This window comes from Mus musculus, chromosome 7 (assembly GCF_000001635.26).
Source record: "Mus musculus strain C57BL/6J chromosome 7, GRCm38.p6 C57BL/6J".
NCBI lineage: Eukaryota > Metazoa > Chordata > Mammalia > Rodentia > Muridae > Mus > Mus musculus.
The window spans coordinates 42,442,398-42,458,482 of record NC_000073.6 but is presented as its reverse complement, the minus strand read 5'-3'; the positions used below and the strand labels follow the sequence as shown (position 1 = coordinate 42,458,482).

Here is a 16,085-nt window from a genome sequence, read left to right as displayed (position 1 = left end):
GTTTCCACGTGAATGTTGGCTTTCTATTATTTATTTTGTTATTGAAGATCAGCCTTAGTCCTTGGTGATCTGATAGGATGCAAGGGACAATTTCTATATTTTTGAATCTGTTGAGGCCTGTTTTGTGACCTATTATGTGGTCAATTTTGGAGAAGGTATCATGAGGTGCTGAGAAGAAGGTATATCCTTTTGTTTTAGGATAAAATGTTCTGTAGATATCTGTCAGATCCATTTGTTTCATCACTTCTGTTAGTTTCACTGTGTCCCTGTTTAGTTTCTGTTTCCATGATCTGTCCATTGGTGAAAGTGGTGTGTTGAAGTCTCCCACTATTTTTGTGTGAGGTGCAATGTGTGCTTTGAGCTTTACTAAAGTTTCTTTAATGAATGTGGCTGCCCTTGTATTTGGAGCCTAGATATTCAGAATTTAAAGTTCTTCTTGGAGGATTTTACCTTTGATGAGAATGAAGTGCCCCTCCTTGTCCTTTTTGATGACTTTGGCTTGGAAGTCAATCTTATCAGACATTAGGATGGCTACTCCAGCTTGTTTCTTCATACCATTTGCTTGGAAAATTGTTTTCCAGCCTTTCACTCTGAGGTAGTGTCTATCTTTTTCTCTGAGATGAGTTTCCTGTAAGCAGCAAAATGTTGGGTCTTGTTTGTGTAGCCAGTTTGTTAGTCTATGTCTTTTTATTGGGGAATTGTGACCTTTGATATTAAGAGATATTAAGGAAAAGTAATTGTTGCTTCCTGTTATTTTTGTTGTTAAAGTTGGCATTCTGTTCTTGTGGCTGTCTTCTTTTAGTTTTGTTGAGGGATTACCTTAATGTTTTTTCTAGGGCGTTGTTCCCGTTCTTGTATTGGTTTTTTTCTGTTATTATCCTTTGAAGGGCTGGATTCGTGGAGAGATAATGTATGAATTTGGTTTTGTTGTGGAATACTTTGTTTTCTCCATCTTTGGTAATTGAGAGTTTGGCTGGGTATAGTAGCCTGGGCTGGAATTTGTGTTCTCTTAGTGTCTTATAACATCTGTCCAGGCTCTTCTGGTTTTCATAGTCTCTGGTGAAAAATCTGGTGTAATTCTGATAGGCTTGCCTTTATATGTTACTTGACCTTTTTCCCTTACTGCTTTTAGTATTCTATCTTTATTTAGTGCATTTGTTGTTCTGATTATTATGTGTCGGTAGGAATTTCTTTTCTGGTCCAGTCTATTTGGAGTTCTGTAGGCTTCTTGTATGTTCATAGGCATCTCTTTTTTTAGATTTGGGAAGTTTTCTTCAATAATTTTGTTGAAGATGTTCGCTGGTCCTTTGAGTTGAAAATCTTCATTCTCATCCACTCCTATTATCCGTAGGTTTGGTCTTCTCATTTTGTCCTGGATTTCCTGGATATTTTGAGTTAGGATCTTTCTGCATTTTCCATTTTCTTTGATTGTTGTGCCGATGTTCTCTATGGAATCTTCTGCACCTGAGATTCTCTCTTCCATCTCTTGTATTCTGTTGCTGATGCTCAAATCTATGGTTCCAGATTTCTTTCCTAGGTTTTTTATCTCCAGTGTTGCCTCACTTTGAGTTTTACTTATTGTGTCTACTTCCCTTTTTAGGTCTAGTATGGTTTTCTTCATTTCCATCACCTGTTTGTATGTTTTTTCCTCTTTTTCTGTAAGGACTTCTACCTGTTTGATTGTGTTTTCCTGTTTTTCTTTAAGGACTTGTAACTCTTTAGCAGTGTTCTCCTGTATTTCTTTAAGTGAGTTATTAAAGTCCTTCTTGACGTCCTCTACCATCATCATGAGATATGCTTTTAAATCTGGGTCTAGGTTTTCGGGTGTGTTGGGGTGCCCTGGACTGGGCGAAGTGGGAGTGCTGGGTTCTGATGATGGTGAGTGGTCTTTGTTCCTGTTAGTAAGATTCCTACGTTTACCTTTCGCCATCTGGTAATCTCTGGAGTTAGTTGTTATAGTTGACTCTGTTTAGAGATTGTTCTTCTGGTGATTTTGTTACCGTCCGTCTATCAGCAGACCTGGGAGACAGATTCTCTCCTCTGAGTTTCAGTGCTCAGAGCACTCTCTGCTGGCAAGCTCTCTTACAGGGAAGGTGTGCAGATATCTTGTGTTTGGACCTCCTTCTGGCTGAAGAAGAAGGCCCAAAACAGGACCTTTCTCAGAAGCTGTGTTGCTTTGGCAGGTCCCAGAAGCTGTCAGCTTCTGTGGTGCAGACTCTCACCTGTGCAGACTAAATTCCTAAGTTCGGCGGAGTCCCAGAACCAAGGTGGCGTCCGCTGCTCCTGAGGCTGAGGCCTCTCGAGCCAGGCGGACACCTGTCCTCTGGTCCGGACGGTTGCCGGCTGTCTGTGGCCCGCAAAGGGTGCTGCCTCAGCGGCTCTGTGCCTCCGCCTATCCCAGAAGCTGTCCGGTTCTGTGGCGCACCCTCTCACCTGTTCAGACTAATTTCCTAAGTTTGAGGAGTCTCAGAACCAAGATGGCGCTCGCCGCTCCTGAGGCTGAGGCCACCTCCCAAGCCAGGTGGACACCTGTCCTCTGGTCCGGACGGTGGCCGGCTGTCTGCGGACCGCAAAGGGTGCTGTCTCAGCGGCTCTGTGCCTCTGCCTGTCTCAGAAGCTGTACGGTTCTGTGGCGCACCCTCTCACCTGTTCAGACTAATTTCCTAAGTTCCGTAGGTTTTTAAAATATGAATAATTTTGGATGTATATTAAGAAATATCATTTAAGAACTAATTGATATTCATTGATTTTAATAACTATTAATTGTTTGATTTAATCAGAAATTTTAATTAGTGTTCAATAACTGTTTGAATAATTTCTGACTTCTATAAGGGGTATTTAATTTTTTTCAGAGTCTCTTTAGGAAACTAATGCTTCACTTCTTAGCAGGCAAGATGAATCTAGGATTTGTTACCGATTACTCTTCCTTAAGAAAAATCCAAAAATAGTACCAGAAAGATGACACCTGAAGCTGCCCTCTGGCCCACACAGTATACACATGTGCATTCACACACACAGAGAGAGAGAGAGAGAGAGAGAGAGAGGGAGAGAGAGAGAGAGAGAGAGAGAGAGAGAGAGAGAGAGAAAGAGAGAGAGAGAATAAAATAAAATTAAAAAATGAGAAAACCCAATTAATTGCTTAAGTTTTTCACAGATTTTTTCAAGGCATTTGGCTAGTTTGGAATTACTTCATCAAGGTTTGTTTAACTATCTGTTGTTGAGGTCTTTGAAATGGCCACTTTATAAGGAACTGTTTTAATAACCTATGGCTTAGTGACTAGCAGGGGGTTCAGCTGTGTGTCTGAACTTTGTATGTTTTGCACAAGTTTATATGGTTCTGTGTAAGTAATGCTAAGAAACCAGTGAGTGCTATTTCATGAATATGTAAAAATCTTCATTATACTTGGACTCCCAACATACCAAATGGCCAGTGAGGTGTGACGTTGATATTTCTGGTTTCTTTGACGACTCCGTTTTGCCATGTGTATGTTTCTAGACACTGTTTTATGAGGATGTTTTCGCTGAGGCAGACAGTTGATTCTTTTCTGGAGGCTGCCTGGCTAAGGGCATGTGATGTTTTACTACAGCAAATACTTGACAGGCACCTGATGTTTGGAAAGGGATAAAAGAACCCCAACAGACAGTAGAGGGCGCTGTGGCATTAGTTCACCTTGCCTTCTTCCCTGATCATCTTGTCATGACTGCATAGAGAGAAACACACCAAAGGACTTCTCCTGATATCCCAGAGGCTTCTTGCCACTTCCAAGAACTCAGGTACATTGGCTGATTGATCCAGAAGAAACTGTGAGGCCCTGCCATGAACTACTACTGCTGATTCTTGTGAGCTCAACTGTTGCTATCCAGACATGGAAGATTGGAATCGCCCCCAAAGAACTTTACTAAACAGGCTCCTATTCCCCTTTGCCCTACTAATTTTTCCTGTTCACAACCTTTGATGGGTGATGGCCTAGAAGGGACATTAAAGCATTTAAGAACCTCATTGAAGTAAGGTTTGAAAAATCTGAGGCTACAGGAGATTTCTGGACATTTCTGGTATTCTTCATCAATGCCATTCAGAGATAAAACTGCCAATCAGGTTGCCTCTCTATACCTTCTGTCCTTGACAAGGTAGTACTATGCTAGTTCATACAGGATGAAACATTTATATTGTAAAAGTCTGCCTGTCACCATCACTAAGTGTGTAAGGTTTCCCAAAAGTACGATGAATCTCTATACAGAGGTAACCTATCGTGGCCTCACATTGTGCACTCAAATATGGCTTTAAAGAATTGAAAGGTACTGGACACCTAAGGAGGATACCAGCAGTATTCTCTAAGTCTTTGCACTTTGGAGCTGGAGAGATGGCTCAGGGGTTGGGAACACTGACTGCTCTTCCAGGATCCCAGGTTCAGTTCTCAGTATATACATGAAGGCTCACAGCCTGACATTATCCTGTTCAGGGAATCCTATATGCTCTACTGACTTCTACAGGAACTGCATGCACACAGCACATAGACATACAGGCAACACAATACCAACAGGAATGAAAAGAAATGAAATAAATGAAGCTGCTGTCATTTGTTTGAGAGCTTTTTAACTGAAATCTGTTACCATTATGAGAAAAGGCATCATCTAGAGAAAGAGGCTGAGCAGCGTTTGAGATGCTAGCACATCACCCACAGGACAGACAGACTCATATCCCGCAACAGACTGCAGGTAGGCCTGGCCTAAGAGCTATTCCTGCCATAACTCTTGGCTGCTTAAAACTGGCTGGAGAGTTTAACTGGCACTGGATCGTTGACAACTGGCACTTTCTTCCATAGTGTGGGGTCAGACCAGATGAAACTGATCTCTTCTCAGTTGTAACAGATGAACAAGATCAAACAAGATGATGAATCTGTGATGCATCCAGAGACTATTGCACAAGGAAAATGAGGACCAATCATGGGGGAACCTTGCTGGGCAGAGAAACCTTTGCCCATTAGTTATCATCCTTAGGCTTCTAGGGGTAAAGAAATATTTGTCCGTTGTTATCTTCCTTAGATAGATGTGATAAAACACTGACCAATACCAACTTGATGAGGAAAGGATTTATTTGACTTCCATTTCCCAAACGCAGTCCATCACTGAGGGATGCCAGGGCAGGAACTCAGTGCTGGAACTGAGGGAGAGGCCATGAGTGATTGCTGCTTACTTGCTTGCTCCATGTGACTTCTCAGCTTGATTTCTTATGCCACACCAAAACAGGTGACCAAGGAAGACACCTCCTTCAGTGACCTGTGCCCTCCCACACCAATCATTAAGACCGAAGCACAGACTTGCCTGAAAGCCACCCTGGTGGAAACATTCCCTTGGCTGAGCTTCCCTCTTCCTGATGACTGTCAAGTCTAACTTCCCAGGTGCTGCTGTATCAGGTTGACAAGAAACTAGCCAGCATAGTCGTGACTTGGTACTTGAGAAGCTGGGGTAGAGGAAGCTAAGGTTTTGAACCAGCATGTGCTTCATGGCTTGATCTGTATCTGAGCCAAAAACAAAATGGAGACAATAGTGCCATTAACTATAGCTAAAACCCAAAGAGTCTAGAGCAAAGATTCTTGTGTAGGGTTGCCTGGCAAGACCATGAATATGCTCTTACCTTTAGGCATAATGCTTTGGTACAATGTGTAAAGTTTACCCTTGTATGTTTTTTCAATCACTGGGTTCTTTCCTGACATAGCTCTGTTCTGTTTATTCTTAGAAAATCCTGTCTCAATTTTTGTAAACACTGCTCCTCATTCATTCTCTGACTTGCCAATAAAAGCCAATGATCCAATCCAGAGCTTTAGAGAGGATAAAGTGGGACTTCCTATTCTAGGAGGAATGTGGAAAGAGACAGGAAAGGAAGGAATGGATCCACGAGGAGAGAGGTTCATGAAGCTTGAGGAGAGAGAGGTGGATCAAGAAAGACAAAACTTGCAAGTAATGAAGAGATATTTTCTGGGAGGAATCCTCATGAGCTTGCAGGTTTAGAATGGAGTAAGATTTGCTCAATATTCATCTCAAGGGTATTTTAATAAATCTGATTTCCCTGTGTGGTTGTTGAGGACTACAGAAGGTAAAGAAATACAGCTGCCAGATTAATTTTTTACCTAGATTTACATTAAAATTAATTAATTTTACACGAACCCTGTCTCCCACTTATATTCCATTTATGTTGTTAGTTGTGGACATGGGCGTCTTCATTCAACCAGCTGTACAGAGAAAGACTGGGGAAATATAACTGACCTGGAGAATGTGAAGACACTGCACGAAAGAGACAATGCACCCCTTCTATCAGATACCGGGAAATGGAAGCAAACACACCAGAAATAATTGGAATCCCTTCTGGAATTTTCTGCAGACAGAGGGCTGAGGATGAAGCCTGGCACTGGCACTAGGAGAAACTTGGCTCCCACAAAAGCCTCACAGAGTTCTGGTCACTCTCCAGATCACCTCACAGGATGCACAGGTGCAGAGGCTGGGTGGCTCAACCTCCCATCAATCAGGACTGCTTAGTTTTCCACACTTCTTGCTTTCTATTGTAAAGAAACCGTCATTCTAGGACCCTAAGTTGGGGTGGGGTGACTTTGGACCCCATTATTTGTTCCTCTTCCCCCAGTGTGCTGAGTTTAGTTATATCTCCTTTCTCTGATACTTTTTGTTTGTTTTGTTTTGTTTGATCTTGAGAGAGTCTTTCCCTTATGTAGCCTGGCTCTCCCAGAACTCATTGTGTAGAACTCACAGGCATCCAACAGTGTCAGTTTCCTGAGTCCTGGGAAAAAGGCACTCATCACCATACCCAGGCTTTCTCTACTTCTCACTTCTGTCTAACAGGTCCATGGGAAATGGGTGGCCACAGTCTAGGTTGTCTGGCTGCCATGACCCAGGCTCTGACACTAACAACCCTTGGAGGCTTAGCTGCCTTTATGGCCTCAGGTGGATGTCAGGGGGACATGGGCTGTACTTTGAGGAGCTGGGGTGTCAGGACCCAAGCATATTTGGCTGGTGGCGTCCTGGTTCAGAGCAGCCCCTACACCGTCCCTGGGATGCTCACCCAGGCTCCCCCGGCTCCCCTGGGCAAAGAGGAGGAGCCAGACAAGATGGAGCTAGTGTCTCAGCTCCGCTCTGTGTAAGTGAACATGGTCTCTATGTCAACACAGTTTGGTAAGTGGCTGACATCCAGGGCCACCCAGAATATACAAGGGACTTGGGTTTCCTTGAACATGGGACAAACCTTTTCCTAGTGTTTCTTGGTAAAGCTATAGCTGATTGGAAATGAGCCTCTGAAGAACTACCCTAATTAAGAAGATTAATTACCCTCTACAGCCTCTGCCCCAGAAAAGGACTCTGTCATTTGGTTTGGCCGATTTGACCCATCCTTCTGCAGGAGGTGGGATGGGACACCTTTCATGGAGGCAGGGTCCTTGCACTGAAGAGAATCAGATAACTAAAAAGCTAAACTATCTGATGGTTTTTTCACAGCCTATCAAGAGGACCCGAGATAGGAATGAAGCTCCTGCCCCCAATCCTGCTCTGTTGAGATCACTGTAGTAGTCACCCCCACCCCCATCTCTATCTGAAATGTCAGTGAGATGCCAGCACACAGGTCCAGGAGGTTCTCCTTTGCTCAATGGACAACCTCCGCCCTCTAGTGGCCACAGGATGCAGCATCATCTCCTCGGGAAGAGGTTCAGGGGAACTCAACCTGTTTATGTCAATTAACCTATTGTTAAAGATACATATTCCTCCTCATGTGATCACTGGGAGAGAACTTGTGACATTTTTCAGCAGCACAATTTTCAAACCTCAGTTAAAAATTAAAAAACAAAACAAAACCAAAAACATATGTTCTCCAGACAAAGTACTTCAAGTTCTAGGAGTATAACCAGAGTAGGTTTGACAAGACCATGTCTTCTAGAACTTTCTACTGCCTATGACTAGGTGCATTGTGCTTCCCTTATGTTGAGGCTCTTGGGCTTTTGTTACTGTCCTGCTACATCAATGCCTTCTAAGGCAGGCTCTTAGAGGCCTTCTGTGGGGTGTCTACCACCCTGCTGTGGGGAAGCCAGACCACAGCTGTCCCAGTAGCCAGACAGCATAGCATCCCTTGGCAGGCCCTAGTTAGGAAGACTTTGGGCCCTTGAGACCTCATATGATGGGCAGCCCCCTGTGTCCTGGGATACAATTGCACCAATCCCCAATGAGCTGCCTTGGAATTTATATAGTTGTAGCTAGAATAGGTGTGGCTATTACCTGAGGTTGCTAATATTTAATGGTTTTGATATAATAATTTAATTAAGGGATCAGAAATTAATGATACTTACTACCAGGTTGTGTTCTTCAACCCAGTTGGAAATTTTCTACTGGGAAGCACTGGACACCATTGTGGTTTCTACAATTGGCTACTCTGACCAGCATTAAACCAAAGTGGTCCTGAGTGTTGGCTCAGCTGTTAAGGGTACTGGCTGCTCTTTCAGAGGACCTGGGTTCATTTCCCTGCACCCACAAGGTGACTCACAACCATGCAGAATCAGGGTACAAGAGATCCAGTGCGCTCTTCTGGCTTCTGTGCACACAGCACAGATGCAGTTGTAGAAACACATGCACTCATCCATGTAAAATGATAAAACTTTTTCAAAGAAACAAAACATTTTTAACTATGTAAAAGTACATGTGCATGGTAATGTGGGACATGAGGCTATTGTCATATAAATATATATTTGCACTTTGCAGGCCTCCCATACATCCTTCTACCCACATTGAACTCCATTGATCCTGTTTCCTTCCAAGAGAGATTCATGCTGTGTATGTCAATATGATTTTTTTTTGATATTTCTTAAAATCTAGGAACCACAAACACCTCTCTTTTTTCCTTACTCCTTCATCTGTTTTTGCATGGACAGATTACATTCCCATTTTTCTTCTACAATAAAAATTGACCTAGGAATTTATTTTATAGTACTCATCATAGAATTAGGATATGGAAACACTTCCAAAGTCTCAATGTTTGTGCATAGTTTTTCCTCAGGGTAGGGAATGTTATAGTGAGCAGCCTGGGGCACCCTGCAAACCAGAACCCAGTCAGCCATGGTCTGGGGAGCACAGATGAAGCACACTGAGGCCTGTGGAAGCCCAAATGGGAAAACACTAGAACACATGGACAAGGAGAAGAGCCCCACCCACTCCCCTAAGAGAAAGGCACAATTTATTTATTTTTTTTTTCCTTTTTTTTTTCCATTTTTTATTAGGTATTTAACTCATTTACATTTCATGCTATACCAAAAGTCCCCCATATCCACCCACCCCCACTCCCCTGCCCACCCACTCCCCCTTTTTGGCCCTGGTATTCCCCTGTACTGGGGCATATAAAGTTTGCAAGTCCAATGGGCCTCTCTTTCCAGTGATGGCCGACTAGGCCATCTTTTGATATATATGCAGCTAGAGTCAAGAGCTCCGGGGTACTGGTTAGCTCATAATGTTGTTCCACCTATAGGGTTGCAGATCCCTTTAGCTCCTTGGCTACTTTCTCTAGCTCCTCCATTGGGAGCCCTATGATCCATCCATTAGCTGACTGTGAGCATCCACTTCTGTGTTTGCTGGGCCCCGGCATAGTCTCACAAGAGACAGCTACATCTGCGTCCTTTCAATAAAATCTTGAAAGGCACAATTTAAGATGATCACATACATACACTTTGCTAAAGTTTATCCCCACATTAACCTCCACCAAATAACCCTAATGCTCACCTAGGAGAGACCTTTCTACACTGACATGCTCCCGGCCATGTGTAAAAGTACGCTCTGTGTGCCCCTGGGACTGGGCCTGTGTGTATGTGTGTTTGTGTGTTTGTGTATTCATTTGCTTTCATGTACACGTGTGTGAATGGGCACAGGTGCCTATGTTTGGCTTTTCCTCAGGTAACTCTATTAGGAGGTTTCCAGATATAGGGCATGCGTGATCATATACACAGGATGACATACTAGGAAACCCATGCTAGAATGATCTGCAGGGAGAAGGTCAGGACAGTGAGAAGACCCTAAGAGGAAATTGCTTCTTCCTGGGATGCTTGTGGTACAGAGGGCATGGTTTGGAAACTTCGGCCTGCTTTCTCACAACTGAGGGTCTCCCTGAAGCCAGGGTTCCCAGGACAGTGTAGAGGCATGAACTTATGGATGCCACTGTGTCCTGTTGTACACATGGAAGACAGATGGACAGCAATGGGCAATACTGGTAACCACTAGAGAAAGCATTTGAGGAGGGGCTCTGGCTGGAGACCTCAGGAAGTGACCTTACTTACTTAACAGTCCAGATGGAACTCTGAATGCTGGTTACCAGGTAACCAGAGGCCAGCAGCAGCCTTACCTGACTTACTTGTCTGGAGGACCTAGAGGGAGCAGGATGTTCCGCTGTTTCCAGACTTGCAGAGGCTCTGGCCACAAAAAAGCCAAGAGCAGTTGGCTTGGCTGCTTTTGGAGACGTTTGATTCGTCCTCTGACACACTTGAGGCATGCTTCCCGCAGTGAGCCCAAGGTAACACAGGCCAGCCTTAGCAGGAACTTTTTTGTTTGTCCCCGTGCTCCCCTGAGGTCCCTCCCTGGGTGTGTGTTCCCATGAGACACTGAGGAACATTCTTTATGCTTACTGATCACTCTTTGGTAATGGATTGCTGATGTCTCTCAGAGTTTCCACATTTAGACCCTCCTGCCTTCCTAGGTCTGTTGTGAAAATGAACAGGAGCCAGACTCTATGTCCAATCACCCCCGATTCGACTACAAGAGTCGAGAATACATTCAACAGATGATTGACTACATACCAGCTGCTATTCAAAACCGCGACCACCTCTGTCTCGACATTTTTGTTGCCATGTACCGAACATATGCTACCACCTGGGAGGTGCTAGACCTGCTGATGAAAACGTGAGTGGCTGCAGCCAACATAGGTGTTAGGAGGGCTCTGCTCTTCTCCAGGACTCTGTGCTCCCATAGAACAAGTGCGATTGGACCCTGGCAGTGTTGGTCCTGGGTCTGAACCTGCAAAGTGACATGGACACATTCAGGGTTGGGGGGGGTCTCTAGTTTGTGTCTTTCACTGTCTCCATGGAGTGTCAAACACCACCCTTTCTTGTGCCTTGGAAAGAGCTCTTTTCCAATTTGTATAAAAGGTTCTAGGCCTTATCTGACCTATAAGGGATTAATGGAACCTGAGAAGGGTCCTGAGGAGTGGGGGTGGTGGTGGTGGGGGACAAGAAGCCTGGAACCAACCAAGAGCCCTGGCAGGGACAGCTAGGCCTCCACCCTTTGTGTGAGGATCTCTGAAGACCTGTGATCTCAGCATGGAAGTTAGAACAGTGCAGAGAGACCCCAGGATCTGTGTTTCCTTTCTAAAGTGTTCAGATTAAAGTAGCTCCTGGTAGATGTATTAGTAGGTTGGGGACACAAGGCCTTAGGGTGACACCCTCATGAAATGACACAGGTATGCATCCTTCCGGACTGACTGCATTGAAGACCAGCAAACTAAGAGGTGAGTGGGCTTCAGGTGACCGGGAGCTAAGAGCCCATGGGTGCAAAAGGGTGGGTGTGGGGTGACACAGGTAAGAGCCCATCTATGGAGTTGGAAGGGGAAGAAGGAGGCAAGGGCCTATCTGTACAGTGGGGTAGGGCATTTGCTGAGGAATAAACACATGCCAGGTACCCTGCTTTGGGGATTCCCACTAGAGGGATGGTAGCTGAGACTTCACCTGCAGGTGGAGAAAAATGGCTCCTTGGTTCTGAGGTCAGAGGGAAGGAAGGAAACTAAAGGGCCCTGGGAGAATCCATCCCCACTACAGCCCAGCCCAGATAGCCCCATATGTCCTCCAAGGGACAGAAAGTGTCTGGAGTCCTCTGCACACAGACACCCACTCCTGACCACTATGCTCCTCAGCACATAGGCTGGCGGCCATTGCCTCATCTAATGGGGCACACTGCCCTTCTTGAGAATTGACGCCAGGCTTCTGACTCAACTTCCCTCCAACCTTCTCTTCCCTAGTGCCATATTCAGCTTTCTGTTCGGCTGGTTTCAGAAATTCCCCCAGGATTTTTATGAGTCCCCAGACCTGGCTGTTTTGAGTCAGTTCACAGAGTATGTGAGGCTCAATGTGCCTTTCGGAGATGGAGATACCCAAGCCAGGGAGCCTCTCTCCATGTTTAAGGATCAGGAGGCCATCACACTTAGACTTGAGGAAGGTGAGAAGGTCTGGTGTTGGCTGCTTGACAAGGTAGGAGGGGGTTTCGGTGATGGGTTTCACTAGGGTATTCTCAAGAGTTTAAAATGATGCAAGGACTGGACTATAGTCAGGTAAGAGGAGAGAACTGGGGGTCCTCTGGCATGAAAAGGCCTTGTGTGTCCATCAACAGCATCTTGGGGAAACTTCCCCCATGCTAGGCTGTCTCCACTAAAAGCCTGTCTCCTTCTGCCTTTAGATTGTGCAACAACTCCAGATCCCCCAGAACAGGATGTCTCTGGGAGGCAGGACACTCTGGCCCTCAGGCCAGCTTCTATGGCAGAGCCACAGGGAGATAAGCAATCCCGAGAGGACACTGTGCTTGTGAAAAGAGCAGTTCTGGATCCCTTTGAACCAAAAGCTGCAATAGAGCTGCTTCCGACTTTAGATCAAGCTCTGCCCACATCAGCTGATACACACTCACCTGTAGATGTGGCTGCAGATGAGGCTGCAGATGTGGCAGCAGATGAGGCTGCAGATGTTTCACCTGCCAGGCAGTTATTTGTGCCTTACACTGTGCCCACAGATACACCAGGTTTTGTTTTCCCTCTGCCTGAGGTTGACATATAGTTAGGAGAATGATCTGCAGAGTTCCACCCAGATGAGGTTCCCCACCTAAGCTTATATTATTTCTTTATAGAAAATATCTTATTGTTTTGTTGGGTTCTATTTTTCATATTGTTGTTTTCATTGTTGGGTTTTTATTTGTGTTTGGATATTAATAAAATGAATTGTTTACTCTTCTTAAGAGATATTGTTCTTTTTACCACTGTTATAATCTACGTATGTTTTAACTGTGGACTGCATCTTTGAGCCAAACAGATTGATCTCGGAAATGGGACCCTCACAGTTCACCCTGGAAGCAGGGAAAGCAAGCAGGTGGTGTGGCAGAAAGTGGGTGTCTTAGTCAGGGTTTCTATTCTTGCCCAAACATCATGACCAAGAAGCAAGTTGGGGAGGAAAGAATTTATTCAGCTTACAATGCCATACTGCTGTTTATCATCAAGGAAGTCAGGACTGGAACTCAATTTGGTCAGGAATCAGGAGCTGATGCAGAGGCCATGGAGGGATGTTACTTACTGGCTTGCTTCCCCTGGCTTGCTCAGCCTGCTCTCTTATAGAACCAAGACTACCAGCCCAGAGATGGTCCCACCCACAAGGGGCCTTTCCCCCTTGATCACTAATTGAGAAAATGCCTTACAGTTGGATCTCATGGAGGCATTTCCTCAACTGAAGCTCCTTTCTCTGTGATAACTCCAGCTGTGTCAAGTTGACACAAAACTAGCCAGTACAGTGGGCAAATACCAGCAGTGGTGAACAATATAAACTATGTGACTAAACTGTGTGACTGTGATATGGCATTCCTGGGCTCAGCAGTGCCCCTAACAATTAGGGACACAGAGCCCCATATCAGGGCTCATGGATAGAGGTCTCTACTCTCTGGGCTTCTATTCTCTCAAACTGACAGGGGAAGCATGCAGACAAGGATGAATTCAGCTTAACTGTAATGGTGCTCACTCCATTACATTCTCTCCATCCCTGGGTCCAAAGCTCTGCATACACGCTGCACCATGTTTAAACAGGTGGTTATCATAAAGAATTGCCAGGATCCCCCACAATTCTAGGGGTGATCAAAAAATGACAAGACTTAGCCCATGGAAATTTTACACATTTCCTCTGTGGGGAATGAGTTCCATGTAGTCTCACTGTTTACTATGTATAGGGAACCCTCCATGGGACAAACCCAGGAGTCATCACCAAAAACGGCTCACTCAGTTCTCATTCTGAGCATTCTTCCAGGGACTGTTTAGAGGACACTGAGTGGTATACATGTCCCTTCCAGGGCCTAGGGCCTCTCATGTGGGCTCTGATGATAAAGGACCCACACACACCACATCATTGGCCACCTAGGTATTTGGCTCAGGAAAAGTTTATATATACCAGGCTAGTCCCTGTCTCATCAAGAATCTAGCTGTACACTTCATCTAGCCCCTGAGCTGGGTGGGATTTCCAGTGTCTCTGAGGACTGGAGACCGAGGGCTGCAGGTTGGAAACAGGCTTCCTGGGTGAACAATGGATGCCTGTCTAGCACAGAGAGTTGAGAAGGAACTGTAGCTAGAAGTGATAGTGGCAGGTGGTCTAGCTGTCATCATCACATGAGCAAAGGTGACCTAGTCCATTACCAATGTGTGTAGAGAATCTCAGGGAATATTATTAAAGCTAGCAAGCAAATCCAACAACACCACAAAGGAAACACTCCTGCATATGAACTGAGATGAACTCTCCACAAAGCTCCACAGTGGCCATGCACAGGAAGGACGGAAGATAAGCGTGTTGTGCAGGATAATCAGTAGGCACGGCCATCAGCACAGGCATAGACTCTGTTATTGCCTTCTCTCCTGTTCTCCACAGTGTTTGATGTCCTCTCCAGAAATATTTAAAGATGTGTAAACAACGGGTAGGACATAAAGCAGACATTATAGCATCCAGGTTAAAAAAAAAAGACAAGGAAAGTTAACACCTGCAGACAAGGCAGGGTCACAGATTAAAGCATGCTACCATTTCAAATTGGCAGGAAAGAATCAGCTGCACTTTCCACGTAATTACTGTGGACAGTAGGGAATGCTTTTGTGAGTGTCCCTGTGCAGATCTGAAGGACCCACCAAATAGCATATCAGGATAGGAAGGTGGCTCTCACTATGGCGCCTGCTGAGAAAGTGTAAGGACCTGAGTTCTGATCCCCAGCATCCACAGAAACAATGGTATAGTTTTGCATAGGATACCGTATGTGATGGGGTTTTGTTTGCTTTCAACTCGATACAAGGTAGCAGAAACTGAGAAGGAAAATTACTTGAGAAAATGCCACCATCACATTGGCCTGTAAGCAACTCTCTGAAGCATTCTTTTCATTAATCCTCTATGTTGGAAGGTCTAGGCTACTGAGGGCAGTGTTATCCGTGGACTGGTGGTTTGGAGTGGACTGAGAAAGTTTGAGCAAGCCAGTAAGCAGCGTTTTCCCATGGCCTTTGCTTCAGTTCCTGCCTTTGGTTTCTGCCCGAGTTTCTGCCTTGCCTTCCCTTCATAATGGACAGTAACCTGTTGGATGAGATCAATGCTGGCTTTTCCAGATTGGTTTTGGCCAGTGTTCTAAGACAGCAATAGAAAAGAAAACTAAAACACCCTAGGATCAGACGTATCCCCTTGCTCATTGCTCAGCCAGTTTTATACTTTGGTGAGCACAGGACTCAGAGAGCACATCGCTCAAAGTAAACTAAGATTAGAGTGGCTGAGGAAGAATCCTAATGTCAAATTGCTGCTTCCACCCACATAGATATGTACATGAACACAAAAACACATGCACACATACATAACCATACCAGACATAAACCTCATGTACACACATACACATACATAAATCACATGTATACACATATTTACACACACAAAAACCTAGATGGTTTTGCTCAATTCTTTCACCTGATTGGATGTGTTCTCTTGTATTTCTTTAAGGAAGTTATTTACTTCCTTCTTATAGTCCTCCATCATCATCATGCGAAGTGACTTTAGATCCATACCTTTCTTTTCTGGTGTGATAGTATATCCAGGAGTTGTTATGGTGGGAGAGTTTGGTTCTGATGAGGCCAAATAACTTTTGTTTCTCTTGATTCTGTTTTTATGTTTGTCTGCTGTCATCTGATTATCTCAAGTGCTTGATGCCCTCAATATATCTGATTGGAGCCTGTCCTTCCTATAACCCTGATTGATTCAGGACTCCTCAGAGTCCAGCTTTTTCTGTGATCCTGTGAT

The 16,085-nt window shown here is 44.7% G+C and overlaps 1 protein-coding gene across 2 annotated transcripts; it reads left to right on the top strand.

The window, feature by feature from the left end:
- The first annotated feature begins 10,380 nt into the window (after positions 1 to 10,380).
- Positions 10,381 to 13,028, top strand: 4933421I07Rik (RIKEN cDNA 4933421I07 gene). 2 transcript variants are annotated; one of them, NM_001370772.1, is made up of 5 exons: positions 10,381 to 10,546; positions 10,730 to 10,932; positions 11,489 to 11,536; positions 12,044 to 12,240; positions 12,478 to 13,028. In NM_001370772.1, exons 1-5 carry the CDS (start codon positions 10,415 to 10,417, stop codon positions 12,846 to 12,848), a joined length of 951 nt encoding a protein of 316 aa, NP_001357701.1. In that variant the 5' UTR covers positions 10,381 to 10,414; the 3' UTR covers positions 12,849 to 13,028. The 2 variants fall into 2 exon arrangements, with proteins under 2 accessions (NP_001357701.1, NP_081978.1); NM_027702.3 differs by having other exon boundaries at positions 12,044 to 13,028.
- Positions 13,029 to 16,085: the final 3,057 nt, after the last annotated feature.